Below are 19,744 nucleotides of genomic sequence, written 5' to 3' on the forward strand. Positions count from 1 at the left end.
TTCCTGGGAGCGATTTCATGTCCAGATTCAGCTGCTGTCGTAACTTGCTGAAGCTCTACTTTTGCAGTTTATGATGTGCTTTGAGCTCCATGATGATATTAGTGCTTTGTAATCACTCTGAAGTATCCGTTATTCTCTGCTTAATTTGACATATTAGAACATAACCCACTGAAAAGGACTTGTAATATCGACTGGTGAGATTGACTTCACATGGTCTCCCAACAAATTTTCATGTTTTGTCTCATTAAAATGGTTAGCACTGATGATGAGCATATATCACAGGTAGGGGATCTTCGAGCTCAGGTTAGTGCCCGGCGAGTGTTAAAATAAACAGCAATTAATACCTCGGAATCATTGCAAAACTAGCATCAGCTATCATTGCAGATACTAATGGCTCCTACGTGTCATATAGTTTATGTACAGCACATCCACAATGAGGGGTGTTAACAGTTGTGATGTAATTATAGAAGTAAACAAACAGGTGAAAGCCATTCAGCCCTTCAAACCTGTTCCGCTATTCAGTTAGATCTTGGGTGATCCGTATCTTTGCCTTTGTCAGTGGGAGAGGTCATCGTATCTCACTGGGCAGCTACCACCCACCTCAAACCGGGCAGCCCCTGGTCAGTAAGGTTCTGTCCTGCCACAGTCCACCTGCTTCAATGGGTGTTTGGAGCTCAGGGTCATTGCCCGACAAGTGGACTGTAATACCACACCAAACAGCACGACAAAAAAAGGAAAGAAGGTACCAGCCCTTCATTTTGCAAGCTGGAACGTCAGAACTATGTGTCCTGGCCTGTTGGAAGACCTTACACAAACCAACAATTCTCGGAAGACCCCCATCATTAACAACGAACTCAGTAGACACAATGTGGACATTGCAGCACTTCAGGAGACACGCCTCCCTGCGAGCGGATCTCTAAGAGAGCAAGACTACACCTTCTACTGACAGGGTAGGGATCCTGAAGAACCAAGACAGCATGGAGTGGGCTTCGCCATCAGAAACTCCTTGCTTAGCATGATGGAGCCACCTTCAAATTGTTCGGAACGCATACTGTCCATCTGACTGCTCACCGCCTCTGGTCCAGTGCACCTACTCAGCATCTATACTCCAACACTCTGCTCCCCACCTGAAGTTAAAGACTAGTTCTACAAGGAACTGCATAATATCATTAGTAGCATTCCCAATACCGAACATTTGTTCCTGTTGGACTTTTATGCCAGGGTTGGGGCCGACCATGACTCATGGCCCTCCTGCCTTGGGCACTATGGCATTGGAAGGATGAATGAGAATGGACAGAGACCGCTGGAGTTGTGTACCTATCACAACCTCTGCATCACCAACTCATTCTTTCAAACTAAACCCTGTCACCAGGTTTCATGGAGGCACCCAAGATCACATTGGCACCAGCTGGACTTCATCGTCACAAGACGAGCCTCTATAAACAGCGTCCAAATCACACGCAGCTTTCACAGTGCGGGCTGCGACACCGACCACTCCCTGGTGTGCAGCAAAGTTAGACTCAAACCAAAGAAGCTACATCACTCCAAGCAGAAGGGCCGCCCGCGCATCAACACGAGCAGAATTTCTTATCCACAGCTGTTACATAAGTTTCTAAATTCACCTGAAAAAGACCTTCAAAACACTCCCACAGGGGATGCAGAGACTAAGTGGGCCCACATCAGAGACGCCATCTATGACTCAGCAATGACCACTTATGGTAAACGTGAGAAGCAGAATGCAGACTGGTTTCAATCTCACTTTGAAGAACTGGAACCTGTCATAGCCGCTAAGCGCATTGCACTGTTGAACTACAAGAAAGCCCCCAGCGAATTAACATCCATAGCACTTAAAGCAGCCAGAAGTGCTGCACAAAGAACAGCCAGGCGCTATGTAAATGACTACTGGCAACACCTATGCAGTCATATTCAGTTGGCCTCTGACACCGGAATTATCAGAGGAATGTATGATGGCATTAAGAGAGCGTTTGGGCCAACCATCAAGAAGATTACCCCCCTCTAATCTAAATCAGGGGACACGATCACAGACCAACGCTCTGGGACCGCTGGGTGGAACACTACCTAGAACTGTACTCCAGGGAAAATGTCACCGAGACCACCCTCAATGCAGCCCAGTCTCTGCCAGTCATGGATGAGCTGGACGAACAGCCAACAAAATCGGAACTCAGTGATGCCATTGATTCTCTAGCCAGTGGAAAGTCCCCTGGAAAGGACGGCATTACCCCTGAAATAATCAAGAGTGCCAAGCCTGCTCTACTCTCAGCACTCCATGAACTGCTTTGCCTGTGCTGGGATGAGGGAGCAGTATCACAGGACATGCGCGATGCCAATATCATCACCCTCTATAAGAACAAAGGTGACCGCGGTGACTGCAACAACTACTGTGGAATCTCCCTGCTCAGCATAGTGGGGAAAGTCTTCACTCGAGTCATTTTAAACAGACTCTGGAAGCTGGCTGAGCGTGTCTACCCTGAGGCACAGTGTGGCTTTCGAGCAGAGAGATCCACCATTGACATGCTGTTCTCCCTTTGACAGATACAGGAGAAATGCCGTGAACAACAGATGCCCCTCTACGTTGCTTTCATAGATCTCATCAAAGCCTTTGACCTCGTCAGCAGACGTGGTCTCTTCAGACTATTGGCAAAGATCGGATGTCCACCAAAGCTATTAAGTATCATCACCTCATTCCATGACAATATGAAATGCACAATTCAGCATAGCGGCGCCTCATCAGACCCCTTTCCTATCCTGTGTGGCGTGAAACAGGACTGTGTTCTCGTACCTACACTGTTTGGGATCTTCTTCTCCCTGCTGCTCTCACATGCGTTCAAGTCGTCAGAAGAAGGAATTTTCCTCCACACAAGATCAGGTGGCAGGTTGTTCGACCTTGCCCGTCTTAGAGCGAAGACCAAAGTACGGAAAGTCCTCATCAGGGAAATCCTCTTTGCTGATGATGCTGCATTAACATCTCACACTGAAGAGTGTCTGCAGAGACTTATCGACAGGATTGCGGCTGCCTGCAACAAATTTGGCCTAACCATCAGCCTCAAGAAAATGAACATCATGGGACAGGACGTCAGAAATGCTCCATCCATCAATATTGGCGACCATGCTCTGAAAGTGGTTCAAGAGTTCACCTACCTAGGCTCAACTATCACCAGTAACCTGTCTCTCGATGCAGAAATCAACAAACGCGTGGGAAAGGCTTCCACTGCTATGTCCAGACTGGCCAAGAGAGTGTGGGAAAATGGCGCACTGACATGGAACACAAAAGTCCGAGTGTATCAAGCCTTTGTCCTCAGACCCTTGCTCTACGGCAGTGAGGCCTGGGCAACTTATGTCAGCCAAGAGCGACGTCTCAATTCATTCCATCTTCACTGCCTCCGGAGAATTCTTGGCATCAGGTGGCAGGACCCTATCTCCAACGCAGAAGTCCTCGAGGCAGCCAACATCCCCAGCATATACACGCTACTGAGCCTGCGGCGCTTGAGATGGCTTGGCCATGTGAGCCACATGGAAGATGGCAGGATCCCCAAGGACACATTGTACAGCGAGCTCGTCACTGGTATCAGACCCACCGGCCGTCCATGTCTCCACTTTAAAGATGTCTGCAAACGTGACATGACGTCCTGTGACATTGATCACAAGTCGTGGGAGTCAGTTGCCAGTGATCGCCAGAGCTGGCGGACAGCCATAAAGGCGGGGCTAAAAAATGGCGAGTCGAAGAGACTTAGCTGTTGGCAGGAAAAAAGACAGAAGCACAAGGAGAGAGCCAACTGTGTAACAGCCCCGACAACCAATTTTATTTGCAGCGCTTGTGGAAGAGTCTGTTACTCTAGAATTGGCCTTTATAGCCAATCCAGGCACTGCTTCACAAGCCACTGACCACCTCCAGGCGCTTACCCATTGTCTCTCAAGACAAGGAGGCCAAAGAAGAAAAAATGATCTGTACCTTAACTCCATCGACCCATCTTGGTTTCATATCCTTTTGGTTAGCAAAAATCTGTCAATCTCAGATTTAAAATTGATCAACTGAGCCCCATCATTGACTGCTGTGTTGTGGAAGAGAGTTCCACACTTCTTCCAGCCTTTGCATGAAGAAGTCTTTCCTAACTTCTCTGCTTGTCCTGGACACCCCCACCAATGGTGAACGCTTCTCTCGGTCTATCCTATCAATTCCTTTCAATATGCTGAAAACCTCAATCAGTCCTTAACCTTCTATAATCCAGAGAATGCAAGCCTAGATTGTGTAATCCCTCTTTATAACCTAAGCCTTTGAGCCTGTAACATTCTGGTGAACCTGCACTCCACTCCTTCCTAGATGAGTATATCCTTTCTAAGGTGCAGTGCCCAGAAATGTACACCGTACTCCAGATGTGGTCTACCCAGGGCTTTGTACAGCTCTACCAAAACGTCCTCCCCTTTCTATTCTAGCCTTCTAGTTATACAGGCTGACTATCCAATCGCCTTTTTGACTGATGATCCACATCGACAGCACCTTCCAAACCTGTGACCTCTACCACCTAGAAGGACAAGGGCGGCAGATCACAGAATCACAGAATAATACAGTGCAGAAGAGGCCCTTCGGCCCATCGAGTCTGCACCGATGCATTAATGACACCTGACCTGTCTACCTAATCTCATTTGCCAGCACTTGGCCCATAGCCTTGAATGTTATGACGTGCCAAGTGCTCATCTAGGTACTTTTTAAAGGATGTGAGGCAACCCGTCTCTACCACCCTCCCAGGCAGGGCATTCCAGACTGTCACCACCCTCTGGGTAAAAAGGTTCTTCCTCAAATCCCCCTTAAACCTCCCGCCCCTCACCTTAAACTTGTGACCCCTCGTAACTGACCCTTCAACTGAGGGGAACAGCTGCTCCCTATCCACCCTGTCCATGCCCCTCATAATCTTGTCCACCTCGATCAGGTCACACCTCAGTCTTCTCTGCTCCAGCGAAAACAACCCAAGCCTATCCAACCTCTCTTCATAGCTTAAATGTACCATCCCAGGCAACATTTAAAAAAAAATTCATTCAGGGATGTGGGCGTCGCTGGCTAGGCCAGCAATTATTGCCCATCCCTAATTGCCCTTGAGAAGGTGGTGGTGAGCCTCCTGGTGAATCGCCTCTGCACCCCCTCCAATGCAATCACATCCTTCCTATAATGTGGCGACCAGAATTGCACACAGTACTCCAGCTGTGGCCTTACCAAAGTTCTGTACACTCCAACATGACCTCCCTGCTTTTGTAATCTATGCCTCGATTGATAAAAGCAAGTGTCCCATATGCCTTTTTCACCACCCTATTGACCTGCCCTTCTGCCTTCAGAGATCTATGGACAAACACGACAAGGTCCCTTTGTTCCTCAGAACTTCCCAGTGTCAGGGATGCATGGGAACACCACCACCTGCAAGTTCCCCTCCAAGCCACACACCATCTTGACTTGGAACTATATCGCCGTTCCTTCACTGTCGCTGGGTCAAAATCCTGGAACTCCCTTCCTAACAGCACTGTGGGTATACCTTCCCCAAATGGACTGCAGCGGTTCAAGAAGGCAGCTCACCACCACCTTCTCAAGGGCAATTAGGGATAGGCAATAAATGCTGGCCTAGCCAGTGACACCCAGATCCCTGAACGAATAAAAAAAATCCATTTGCAAGGATAGCACAGTCTGTGAACATCTATATGCATGTATGGAAGTTAATTGGTTTTCTTTTAGAACATTACAGCGCAGTACAGGCCCTTCGGCCCTCGATGTTGCGCCGACCTGTGAAACCATCTGACCTACACTATTCCATTTTCATCCATATGTCTATCCAATGACCACTTAAATGCCCTTAAAGTTGGCGAGTCTACTACTGCTGCAGGCAGGGCGTTCCATGCCCCTACTACTACTCTGAGTAAAGAAACTACCTCTGACATCTGTCCTATATCCATCACCCCTCAACTTAAAGCTATGTCCCCTCGTGTTTGCCATCACCATCCGAGGAAAAAGACTCTCACTATCCACCCTATCTAACCCTCTGATTATCTTATATGTCTCTATTAAGTCACCTCTCCTCCTCCTTCTCTCCAACGAAAACAACCTCAAGTCCCTCAGCCTTTTCTCGTAAGACCTTCCCTCCATACCAGGCAACATCCTAGTAAATCTCCTCTGCACCCTTTCCAAAGCTTCCACATCCTTCCTATAATGCGGTGACCAGAACTGCACGCAATACTCCAGGTGCGGCCTCACCAGAGTTTTGTACAGCTGCAGCATGACCTCGTGGCTCCGAAACCCGATCCCCCTACTAATAAAAGCTAACACACCATATGCCTTCTTAACAGCCCTATTAACCTGGGTAGCAACCTTCAGGGATTTATCTACCTGGACACCAAGGTCTCTTTGTTCATCTACACTACCAACAATCTTCCATTAGCCCAGTACTCTGCATTCCTGTTACTCCTTCCAAAGTGAATCACCTCACACTTTTCCGCATTAAACTCCATTTGCCATCTCTCAGCCCAGCTCTGCAGCCTATCTATGTCCCTCTGTAACCTACAACATCCTTCGGCACTATCCACAACTCCACCGACCTTCGTGTCATCCGCAAATTTACTAACCCACCCTTCTACACCCTCTTCCAGGTCATTTATAAAAATGACAAACAGCAGTGGCCCAAAACAGATCCTTGTGGTACACCACTATGTACTTTTATGTCAGCGGTTATTCCAATTACCTAGGAAGTACAGAAAGGTTCAACAGTCTTATCACCCATTTGTCTTTGTTATAAAGAATGTTACTGCAAAATGTAAGGATAGACCTCATTAGTAATTCCAGTTATGATCTAAATGTTAGTTTTAATTTTTTAATTTTAACATACATTTCTATACTGCCTTTCATGACCTCAAGATGTCCCAAAGTGATTTACAGCCAATGAAGTACTTTTGAAGTCAAAGCAGAAAATGCTGGATACACATAGATCTGGCAGCATCTGTGGAGAGAGGAACAGAGTTAACATTTCAGCTCCATGACCTTTCAGCAGAACAGGAAGACGTTAGAGATTTACCAGTTTATAAGCAAGGACTGACACTCCCAGTGCAGAACTGAGGAAGTGCTGCACTGTCAGAGGTGCTGTCTTTTGGATGAGACATAAAACCAGGCCCCATTTGCCCGCAGGTGGATGTAAAAGATCGCACAGCACTACTTTGACGAAGAGCAGTGGAGCTCTCCCCTGCGTCCGAGCCGATATTTATCCCTCAATCAACATCGCTTAAAAAAGAAATAAAAACAGAAAATGCTGGAAACACCCAGCAGGTCAGGCAGCATCTGTGGAGAGTGAAACACAGTTAATGCGCTAAATTTTACGCTGCCCCAGCGGGCCAGTTGGTGGCGTGGGGCGGCATCCAATCGAACGGAAGGCTCCGGGCCCACTCCCACCTCTGGCCAACTTTACAACGGTCGGGCAGGGGATGGGAGGGGGGTGGGGGAACCGCCCGCCCCCCCTGCCCGAGGCCAATCAAGGCCCTTAAGAAAGGTTGAGGCAGCTAGGGCTTTTCTCATTGGAGCCAAGGATGAGAGGTGACTTGATAGAGGTGTACTTAAGGGCCATCGCCCGCCTCCACGGGTATTTTACCTGAGGCAAGCGGGTGTGTTGGGGACATGAAAGGCCGCCCAGCAATAGCTGTCGGCCTTTCCGCACACCGCTGGGGGGGGTGCCATGGCAGTCAGGCACAGGGTGCCCGATTGAGGGCCACCCCGCCTCCCAACCCATCCCCGGGACGCAAGACCCCTGCTCCCAGTGGCGCTGCTGGGACCAATCAGCGGGCCGGCAGCTCACTGAGGCGGGACTTCCACCCGCTTGGGACAATTTAAGCTCGGGGACCTGTAAAATCCGGGGCGGATCCCCGGGCTAGGCGGAAGCGGGTTCCCCACCGACTTTTACGTTGGTGGCGAATTCCCATCCGCCTAAGATAAAATCCAGCCCAATGTTTCAATTCTGTAACCTTTCATCAGAACTTCTTAAAAAAAAAAGGAAACAGATTATCCGATAATTACCCGATTAATAAATACGGAGCTTGCCGTATGCAAATTTGGCTGCCATGTTTCCCACATTACTACAGTCATTGGCTTTGAAGTGTTTTGGGGGGATTCCAAGGTTTGAGAGGTGCTATATAAATGCATGATCTTTCTTTGTACTTACTCTGATCTAAATCCACTGACAGCCCCATGCAGTAATACCGCGAAATGCAAACAGCCCCTGTGAAATCAGCTGTGGAATCAGTAATGGAAATGTATCCGCTATTTTCCATTGGTTGCCTTTTATTTCTGCAGATGATTTGTGTAACAAAATCACAGAATTGTTAGAGCACAGAATGAGGCTATTCGGCCCATCTTGTCTGCACCGGCTCTCCGAGTGAGCAAGTTCACTTAGCGCCATTCCCCCGCCTTCTCCCCGTAACCCTGCACATTCTTCCTTTTCAGGTAACAGTCTAATTCCCTTTTGAATGCCTCGATTGAACCTGTCCCCACTGCACTGTCTGGCAGCACATTCCAGACTTTAACCACTCGCTGCGTGAAAAAGTTTTTCCTCATGTCATCATTGCTTCTTTTTGCCAATTACTTTAAATCTGTGCCCTCTCGTTCTTGATCCTTTCACGAGTGGGAACGGTTTCTCTCTATCTACTCAGTCCAGACCCCTCATGTTTTTGAATAACTCTATCAAATCACCTCTCTGCCTTCTCCTCTCCAAGGAAAACAGTCCTAAATTCTTCGATCTATCTTCATAATTGGAATTCCTCATCACTGGAACCATTTTCTTGAACCATTTCTGCACTCTCTCCAATGCCCTCATATCTTTCCTTAAATATGGGGTTGAGAACTGGATGCAGTACTCCAGCTGAGGCCAAACTAGTGTCTTATAGAAGTTCAACATAACCTCTAAAATAAAATTAAAATACTGCAGATGCTGGAAATCTGAAATAAAAACAGTAAGTGCTGGAAATACTCAGCAGGTCAGGCAGCATCTGTGGAGAGAGAAGCAGAGTTAACGTTTCAGGTCAGTGACCCTTCATCAGAGCTGGAATTCATGGAAGTCCATGTCCACCACATCAACAGCATTGCCCTCAATAACCCTCTCAGTTACCCTTTCAAAAAACTTCACGTTAGTTAAACACGATTTTCCCTTCACAACTCCATGCTGGCTTTCCTTAATTAACCTGCCTTTGTCCATGTGACTATTAATTTTGTCCGGAATTATTGTTTCTAGAAGTTTCCCCACAACCAAAGTTAAACTGACTGGCCTGTAGTTGCTGGGCTTATCTTTACACTTTTTTAAACAAGGGTGTAATATTGACAATTCTCCAGTCCTCTGGCAACACCCCTGAGTCTAAGGAATACTAGAAAATTATGGCCGGTGCCTCTACAATTTCCACTCTCACTTCCCTCAGTATCCTTGGATGCATCTCATCCAGTCCTGATACTTTATCCACTTTAAGTATTGACAGCCTATCTAATACCTCTTCCTTATCAATTTTAAATCCTTCTAGTGTATTAATTGCTTCCTCTTTCACTGTGGCCTGGGTTGCATCTTCTTCCTTGGTAAAGACAGATGCAAATTATTCATTTACTACCTCAGCTACTCCCCCTGCCTCCATGTGTCAATCCCCTTTTTGGTCCCTAATCAGCCCTACTCCACATTTTAATGCCTTTTTACGATTTATATGCCGATAGAAGACTTAGGGATTCCCTTTCATGTTAGCTGCCAGTCTCTTTTTATACTCTCTCTTTGCTTCTCTTATTTGCTTCTACTTCCCTTCTGAACCTTCTATATTCAGCCTGGTTCTCCATTTTATTATCTACCTGACATCTGTCATAAGCACACTTTTTGTCCTTCATCTTCATCTCTATCTCTTTTGTCATTCAGGGAGCTCTGGATTTGTTTGTCCTACCTTGACTGTGCCTCAACTTTCTCCTCTTTGAAGGTAGCCATTGTTCAGCTACCATTTTTCCTGCCAACCGTTGAGTCCAATTTATTCAGCCCAGATCCATTCTTACCCCATTGAATTTGGCTTTCCCGCAGTTAATTATTCTCTAGATTGTTCTTTGTCTCTTCCCATAACCAACCTAAACCTTATGATACAATGATCACTGTCCCCTAAATGTTCTTCGACTGATATTCAATCAACTTGGCCCACCTCATTCCCAAGAACCAGGTCCAGCAGTGCCTCCTTTCTCATTGGACAGGAGACATATTGCTGTCGAAAATTTTCCTGAACACACTCTAGGAACTCTTGTAATAAAAACAAGAAATGCTGGAAATCCTCAGCAGGTCTGGCAGCATCTGTGGAGAGAGAAGCAGAGTTAATGTTTCAGGTCAGTGACCATCAGAATTGGCAAATATTGGAAATGTGAAAGGTTTTAAGCAAGTAAAGCGGGGGTGGGGCAAGAGATTACAAAGGAGAAGGTGTAGATAGGACGAGGTCACAGAATAGCTGACCAGAAGGTCATGGAGCAAAGGCAAACCATATGTTAATGGTGTGTTGAAAGACAAAGCATTAGTACGGAGAGGGTGTTAATGGACTAAAAGTTGAACAGCAGCAAGTACAAACATGAAAAAAAACAGTGGGTAAGCAAACTGAACAAACTAAGATGAAATAAAATAAAATAAACACAAAATTTTTTTTAAAAAAAGCAAAGTAAAATGGGGGGGCCGTCATGCTCTGAGTATTGCGTGCAGTTCTGGTCACCGCATTATAGGAAGGATGTGGAAGCTTTGGAAAGGGTGCAGAGGAGATTTACTAGGATGTTGCCTGGTATGGAGGGAAGGTCTTACGAGGAAAGGCTGAGGGACTTGAGGTTGTTTTCGTTGGAGAGAAGGAGGAGAAGAGGTGACTTAATAGAGACATATAAGATAATCAGAGGGTTAGATAAGGTGGATAGTGAGAGTCTTTTTCCTCGGATGGTGATGGCAAACACGAGGGGACATAGCTTTAAGTTGAGGGGTGATAGATATAGGACAGATGTCAGAGGTAGTTTCTTTACTCAGAGAGTAGTAGGGGCGTGGAACGCCCTGCCTGCAACAGTAGTAGACTCGCCAACTTTAAGGGCATTTAAGTGGTCATTGGATAGACATATGGATGAAAATGGAATAGTGTAGGCCAGATGGTTTCACAGGTCGGCGCAACATCGAGGGCCGAAGGGCCTGTACTGCGCTGTAATGTTCTAATTCTAATTCTGAAATGATTGAACTCAATGTTCAGTCCGGCAGGCTGTAGTGTGCCTAATCGGTAGATGAGATGCTGTTCCTCGAGCTTGCGTTGATGTTCACTGGAACACTGCAGCGATCCCAGGACAGAGATGTGAGCATGAAAGCAGGGGGTAGTGTTGAAATGGCAAGCAACCGGAAGCTCAGGGTCCTGCTTGCGGACTGAGCGGAGATGTTCTACAAAGTGGTCACCCAGTCTGTGTTTGGTCTACCACAGGAACTCTTGTCCCTGTCTACCCTTTACTACTATTCCAGTCTATATTCAGATAATTAAAGTTCCCCATTATAACTGCTCTATAATTCTTACATCTCTCTGTAATTTCGTTACAGCTTAGTCCCTCTACACCTTTCCGTTAGTTGGTGGCCTATAGACTACACTGAGATTTGTAACTGCACCTTTTTTGTTCCTTAGCTCGAGCCAAAAGATTCCGTCCTTGACCTCTCTGGGATATCCTCTCTCTGAAGCACTGTAATACTCTCCTTAATCAATACTGCCATTCCTCCCCCTTTTCTTCCTTTCCTATCTTTCCAGGAATATTTAACACCCAGTCCTGCCCTTCTATGGGCCAGGTCTCTCTCATAGCCACAACATCATATTCCCACATGTCAATCTGCGCCTGTAACTCACCAATCTTATTAACTACACCCCATTAACCTGTGGAAATCAGTGGTTTAGGCTTTTGTCTGTTTTTGTTTCCTCTTTAGGTGAAACTGCTTCTCCAGGAACTGTATCGGAACAAAAAGATTGCCAACGCCACACACAACATCTACGCTTACAGGTACAGGAAAGGCTGTTGTTTAATCATTTTAGAATCATATAACAATTAAATAATGGTCAAAATAGGATAGAAACTGAATTGAGAAGATCAGTTAAAAAGATTAATTCCTCTAAACCATAGAATTGTACAGTACATTCAACAACAACTTATATTTATATAGCACCTTTAATGCAATAAAACGTCCCAAGGCGCTTCACAGAAGCGTTATAAAACCGAGTATGATACTGAGCCACATAAGGAGATATTAGGTCAGGTGACCAAAAGCTTGTCGAAGGGGTAGGTTTTAAGGAGCATCTTAAAGGAGGAAAGAGAGGTGGGGAGGTTTAGGGAGGGGATTCCAGAGCTTAAGATCTGGGCATCTGAAGGCGCAGCTACCAATGATGGAGTGATTAAAATCAGCATGGTACCAGAGATCAGAATTAGAAGAGTGCAGAGATCTCGGAGGGTTTTGGGGCTGGAGGAGATTACAGAGATAGGGAGGGGGCGAGGCCATGAAGTGATTGAAAACCAGGATGAGAATTGTAAAATCAAGACATTCCTTGACCAGGAGCCAATGTAGATCAGCGAGCACAGCGGTGATAGGGAACGGGACTTGCTGTGAGTTAAGACACGGGCAGCAGAGTTTTGGATGACCTCAAATTTACGGAGAGTAGAATGTGGAAACCAGCCAGGAGTGCATTGGAATAGTCAAGTCTAGAAGTAATGAAGGCACGAATGAGGGTTTCAACAGTAGATGAGGTGAGTCAGGGGCGAAGTCAGGCGATGTTACGGAGGTGGAAATAGGCGATCTGAACAATGGCACGAATATGAGGTTGGAAGCTCATCAGGGGCCCATTCGGCCCATCATACCTGTGCCAGCTCCAATTAACCCCACTACCCCCTCCCTGCTCTTTCCTGATAGTCCTGCAAATTTATTTCCCTTCAAATATTTATCCAGTTCCCTTTTGAAAGTTACTACTGAATCTGCTTCCACCGCCCTTTCAGGCAGCGCGTTCCAAATCACAACTGCGTAAAAAAAATTCTCCTCATCTCCCTCTCTGGTTCTTTTGCCAATTATCTTAAATCTGTGTCTTCAGGTTACCTGCCCTCCCACTAGTAAGAACTCTCACAAAACCCGTCTTGATTTTGAACACATCTGTTAAATCTCCCTTTAACCTGCTCTGCTCTAAGGAGAACAAGCCCCTCTTCCCTGGTACCATTTCAGTTTACTATATATTTGTATAGTGCCTTTCACAACCAAATCCCATGAAGACCTTTTGTCCAATGAATTACTTTTTGAAGTGTTGCAATGTAGGAAATGTGGCCACCAATTTATCCACAGCAAGCTCCCATAAGCAACAATGTGATAATGACCAGACAATCTGTTTTAATGTTGATTGAAGGATAAATATTGGCCAGAAGATTGGCGAGAACTCCCCTGCTCTTCAAAACAGTGCTTTGGGATCTTTCATGCCCGCCTGAGACAGAGGGGTCAGGATTCTGGCCCCGGGAATGGAGGCAGGCAGGCCAGTGGGTAGCTTGTTAAGTCGATTAAAAGGCCAATTAAAGTCATTGATCAGAGGCCAACCAGAATTTTCTGATGGCCTGCGTGCCCCCCCACTCAGCATCGGGGCGTGGCAGCTGCCTGGCTGTGACCTCCTGGTAGCAGGCCAAGGGAGGAGCAATGCTCCAGGATCACCTTGAGGACCCTCCCCCACCTACTAGGTCACAGCTGCAGTCATAAGTTGCCGTGTGAAGGGGTTTCCCCTCCACAGTGTCAATCAACCATGGCTATCAAAGGAAGTTACGGGTTGTATAAGATTAAATGAAAAGGCCAATAAAGTTGCCAGAAATTGTTGTAAATCTGAGGATTGGGAATACAGCAAAGGAGAACCAAGAAACTGATAAAGAAGGGGAGAACAGAATATGAATGTAAGCTAACAAAAAATATAAAAACAGACTGTAAAAGCTTCTATAGGTACGTAAAAAGGAAACGTTTGACTAAGACAAATGTGGGTCCATTACAGGTAGAGTCAGGAGAATTTATAATGGGAAATAGAGAAATGGCAGAGAAGTTGAGTGATTATAAAAGCAAAATACTGCAGATGCTGGAAATCTGAAATAAAAACAAAGTACTGGAAATACTCAGCAGGCCAGTTCTGATGAAAGGTCACAGACCTGAAACGTTAACTCCGCTTCTCTCTCCAGAGATGCTGCCAGACCTGCTGAGGATTTCCAGAACTTTCTGTTTTTATTTAAGCTGAATGATTACTTTGTGTCTGTCTTCACTGAGGAAGATATAAGAAATCCCCCAGAATTAGAGATCCAAGGGACTAGGGAGAATGAGGAATTGAAGGAAATTCATATTAGTAAGAAGGTTGTATTGGAGAAATTAATGGGGCTGAAGGTTGATAAGGCTCCAGGACCTGATATTCGACATCCCAGAGTGTTGAAAGAGGTAGCTATGGAGATAGTGGATGCATTGGTGATCATCTTCCAAAATTCGATAGCTGCTGGAGAAGTTCCTGCAGATTGGAAGGTAGCCCCACTATTTAAGAAGGGAGAAAGAGAGAAAATAAGGCACTACAGGCCTGTTAGCCTTACATCAGTAGTAGGGAAAATGTTAGAATCTATTCTAAAGGATGTGATAAATGGACACTTGGATAATAATGATCTGATGGGACATAGCCAACGTGGATTTATGAATGGGAAATCATGTTTGACTAACCTGTTGGATTTTTGAGAATGTTACAAACAGAATTGATAAAGTGGATGTGGTATACTTGGATCTTCAAAAGGCTTTTGATAAAGTCCCCCACAGGAGGTTGGTTAGCAAAATTAAAGCACATGGGATAGGAGGTAATATACTGGCACGGATTAAGGGTTGGTTAACAGACAGAAAACAGAGAGTAGGAATAAATGGGTCATTCTCGCGTTGGCAGGCTGTGACTAGTGGGATACTGCAGGGATCAGTACTTAGGCCGCAGCTGTTCATAATATATATCAATGATTTGGATGTGGGGACCAAATGTAATATTTCCAAGTTTGCAGATGACACAACTAGGTGGGAATGTGTGTTGTGAGGAAGATGCAAAGTGGCTTCAAGAGGTTTTGGACAGACGAAGTGAGTGGGCAAGGACATGGTAAATGGAATATAATGTGGAAAAATGTGAGGTTATCCACTTTGGTAGGAGGAATAGATGTGCAGAGTATTTCTTAAATGGTAAGCGATTAGAAAGTGTAGATGTACAAAGGAACCTGGGTGTCCTTGTCAATAAGTCACTGAAAGCTAACATGCAGGTGCAACAAGCAATTAAGAAGGCTAATGGTATGTTAGCCTTTATCACAAGAGGATTTGTGTACAGGAGTAGTGAAGTCTTGCTTCAATTGTATAGAACCTTGGTTAGACTGCACCTGGAGTACTGTGTGCAGTTTTGGTCTCCTTACCGTAGGAAGGATATTATTGCCACAGAGGGAGTGCAACGAAGGTTCACCAGACTTGTTCCCAGGATGGCGGGACTGTACTATGAAGAGAGATTGGGGAAACTGGGCCTGTATTCTCCAGAGTTTCGAAGAATGAAAGGTGATCTCATTGAAACTTTAAAAAAATACTTAAAGGGATAGACAGGGTAGATGCAGCTAAGATGTTTTCCCTGGTTGGGGAGTCTAGAACCAGGGGACACAATTTCAAAATAAGGGGGAAGCCACTTAGTACAGAGATGAGGAGAAATTTCTTTACTCAGAGGGTTGTGAATCTTTGGAATTCTCTACCCCAGAGGGCTGTGGAAGCTCAGTCATTGAGTATGTTTAAAGTAGAGATTGACAGATTTCTAAATACCAATGACATAAGAGGATATGATGATAGTGTGGGGAAAAGGCATTGAAGTGGGTGATCAGCCATGATCGCATTGACTGATGGGGCAGGCTCGATGGGCTGAATGGCCTACTCCTGCTCCTCTGTTCATAGAATCATTGAATCACAGAAAGTTTAAGGCCCAGAAAGAAACCACGTGGCCCATCATGTCTGTGCTGGCCGAAAAACGACCCACCCATTCTAATCCCACCTTCCAGCATTTGGTCCGTAGCCCTGCAGCTTACGGCACTTGACGTGCATATCCAGACTCCTTTTGAATAAGTTGAGGGTCTCTGCCTCAATTACCAGTGGTGTTCCACAGGGATCCGTGCTGGGACCACTGTTGTTTGTGATATACATAAATGATTTGGAGGAAAGTATAGGTGGTCTGATTAGCAAGTTTGCAGACGACACTAAGATTGGTGGAGTAGCAGACAGTGAAGGGGACTGTCAGAGAATACAGCAGAATATAGATAGATTGGAGAGTTGGGCAGAGAAATGGCAGATGGAGTTCAATCAGGGCAAATGCGAGGTGATGCATTTTGGAAGATCCAATTCAAGAGTGAACTATACAGTAAATGGAAACGTCCTGGGGAAAATTGATGTACAGAGAGATTTGGGTGTTCAGGTCCATTGTTCCCTGAAGGTGGCAACGCAGGTCAATAGAGTGGTCAAGAAGGCATACGGCATGCTTTCCTTCATCGGACGGGGTATTGAGTACAAGAGTTGGCAGGCCATGTTACAGTTGTATAGGACTTTGGTTCGGCCACGTTTGGAATACTGCGTGCAGTTCTGGTTGCCACATGTGGTGATCACAATTCTGTAGCATTCACTGTGGTAATGGAGAGGGATAGGTATGTGCAACAGGGCAAGGTTTACAATTGGGGGAAGGGTAGATATGATGCTGTCAGGCAGGAACTGAGGAGCATAAGTTGGGAGCATATGCTGGCAGGGAAGGGCACGGTCGAAATGTGGAACTTTTTCAAGGAGCAGATAGTAGGGGCCATTGATAAGCATGTCCCTGTCAGACAGGGAAGGGATGGTCATGTGAGGGAACCGTGGTTGACAAGAGAGGTTGAGAGTCTTGTTAGGAAGAAGAAGGATGCGTATATAAAGTTGAGGAAAAAGGGCACAGGCATAGCTCTGGAGGGATACAAGATGGCCAGGAAGGATCTGAAGAAAGGGATTAGGAGAGCTAAGAGAGGGCATGAAAAATGCTTGGCGGGTAGGATAAAAGAAAACCCCAAGGCCTTTTACGCGTATGTCAGAAATATGAGGATGACCAGGGGGACCATAGGTCCGGTCAAGGACAATAGCGGGAGACTGTGTGTTGAGCCGGAAGAGATAAGTGAGGTTTTGAATGAGTACTTCTCTTCGGTATTTACGAATGAGAAGGGGTGTATTACTGAAGAGGACGGTGTGAAACAGACTGGTAAGCTCGAGGAAGTGCTCGTTAGGAGGGAAGATGTGTTGGGGTTTTTGAATAACTTGAAGATAGACAAGTCTCCCGGGCCTGACGGGGTATATCCAAGGATGTTATGGGAAGCAAGGGATGAAATTGCAGAGCCGCTGGCAATGATCTTTTCATCTTCTCTGCTGACGGGGGTGGTACCAGGTGATTGGAGGGTGGCAAATGTTGTGCCCCTGTTCAAGAAAGGGAATAGGAACAACCCTGGGAATTACAGGCCAGTTAGTCTTACTTCGGTGGTAGGCAAGTTGATGGAAAAGGTGCTGAGGGATAGGATTTCTGAGCATCTGGAAAGACACTGCTTGATTCGGGACAGTCAGCACGGTTTTGTGAGGGGTAGGTCTTGCCTCACAAGCCTGATTGAATTCTTTGAGCAGGTGACCAAGCAAGTGGATGAGGGTAAACCAGTGGATGTGGTGTACATGGATTTTAGTAAGGCATTTGATAAGGTCCCCCATGGTAGACTTATGGAGAAAGTCAGGAGGCATGGGATAGTGGGGAATGTGGCCAGTTGGATTAAGAATTGGCTAACTGATAGAAGGCAGAGAGTGGTCTTAGATGGTAAATACTCAGCCTGGAGCCCAGTTACCAGTGGCGTGCCGCAGGGATCAGTTCTGGGTCCTCTCCTGTTTGTGATTTTTATTAACGACTTGGATGAGGAAGTCGAAGGGTGGGTCAGTAAATTTGCAGATGATACAAAGGTTGGTGGAGTTGTGGATACCGAGGAGGGCTATTGTCGTCTGCAAAGGGACTTGGATAGGTTGCAGTGCTGGGCTGAAAAGTGGCAGATGGAGTTTAACCCTGAAAAGTGTGAGGTCGTCCATTTTGGAAGGACAAACATGAATGCAAAATACTGGGTTAACGGTAGGGTTCTTGGGCATGTGGAGGAGCAGAGAGACCTTGGGGTCTATGTGCATAGATCATTGAAAGTTGCAACTCAAGTGGATAGGGCTGTGAAGAAGGCATATGGGGTGTTAGCGTTCATTAGCAGAGGGATTGAATTTAAGAGCCGTGAGGTGATGATGCAGCTGTACAGGACCTTGGTAAGGCCTCATTTGGAGTACTGTGTGCAGTTCTGGTCGCCTCATTTTAGGAAGGATGTGGAAGCCTTGGAGAGGGTGCAGAGGAGATTTACCAGGATGTTGCCTGGAATGGAGAATAAGTCTTACGAGGAAAGGCTGAACATTCTAGGCCTCTTCTCATTAGAAAGGAGAAGGATGAGGGGTGACATGATAGAGGTTTATAAGATGATCAGGGGAATAGATAGGGTAGACAGTCAGAAACTTTTTCCCCGGGTGGAGCAAAGCGTTACAAGGGGTCATAAATTTAAGGTGAAGGGTGGGAGATATAAGGGGGATGTCAGGGGAAGGTTCTTTACCCAGAGAGTGGTCGAGGCATGGAATGCCTTGCCCGGGGAAGTTGTTGAGTCAGAAACTTTAGGGACTTTCAAAAGGCTTTTGGATAGGTATATGAATAAAGGAGAATGATGGGGTATAGATTAAATTGTCCTTGACAGAGGACAAAGGATCGGCACAACATTGTGGGCTGAAGGGCCTGTTCTGTGCTGTATGTTCTATGTTCTATGTTCTATTACCAAATGGATGTGGATGCTTTGGAGAGGGTGCAGAGGAGGTTCACCAGGATGTTGTCTGGTATGGAGGGCGCTAGCTATGAAGAGAGGTTGAGTAGATTAGGATTATTTTCATTAGAAAGACGGAGGTTGAGGGGGGACCTGATTGAGGTGTACAAAATCATGAGAGGTATAGACAGGTTGGATAGCAAGAAGCTTTTTCCCAGAGTGGGGGATTCAATTACTAGGGGACACGAGTTCAAAGTGAAAGGGGAAAAGTTTAGGGGGGATATGCGTGGAAAGTTCTTTACGCAGAGGGTGGTGGGTGCCTGGAACGCGTTGCCAGCGGAGGTGGTAGACGCGGGCACGATAGCGTCTTTTAAGATGTATCTAGACAGATACATGAATGGGCAGGAAGCAAAGAGATACAGACCCTTAGAAAATAGGTGACATGTTTAGATAGAGGATCTGGATCGGCGTAGGCTTGGAGGGCCGAAGGGCCTGTTCCTGTGCTGTAATTTTCTTTGTTCTTTGTACCCTTTCAGGCAGTGAATTCCAGACCATCACCACCCTCTGGGTGAAAAAGTTTTTCCTCATTTCCCCGGTAATTTTTATACCAGTCACTTTAAATCTGTGCATTTACCAGCGACGGCATTACCATCGCTGAATCCCCCACTATCAACATCCTAGGGGCTACCATTGACCAGAAACTGAACTGGAGTAGCCATATAAATACCGTGGCTACAAGAGCAGGTCAGAGGCTAGGAATCCTGAGGCGAGTAACTCACCTCCTGACTCCCCAAAGCCTGTCCACCATCTACAAGGCACAAG

General features: G+C 46.1%; 1 protein-coding gene across 3 annotated transcripts in view; it reads left to right on the forward strand.

The window, feature by feature from the left end:
* impact (impact RWD domain protein) overlaps window positions 1-19,744 on the forward strand; it is a 109,573-nt gene that overhangs the window by 68,943 nt on the left and 20,886 nt on the right. For all 3 annotated transcript variants that reach the window (XM_068030770.1, XM_068030772.1, XM_068030771.1), the window contains one exon: window positions 11,970-12,043. In XM_068030770.1, coding sequence (XP_067886871.1) covers window positions 11,970-12,043 — 74 coding nt within the window. The remainder of the gene's footprint in view (window positions 1-11,969; window positions 12,044-19,744) is intronic.

Source organism: Heterodontus francisci, chromosome 5 (genome assembly GCF_036365525.1).
Source record: "Heterodontus francisci isolate sHetFra1 chromosome 5, sHetFra1.hap1, whole genome shotgun sequence".
NCBI classification, from domain to species: domain Eukaryota; kingdom Metazoa; phylum Chordata; class Chondrichthyes; order Heterodontiformes; family Heterodontidae; genus Heterodontus; species Heterodontus francisci.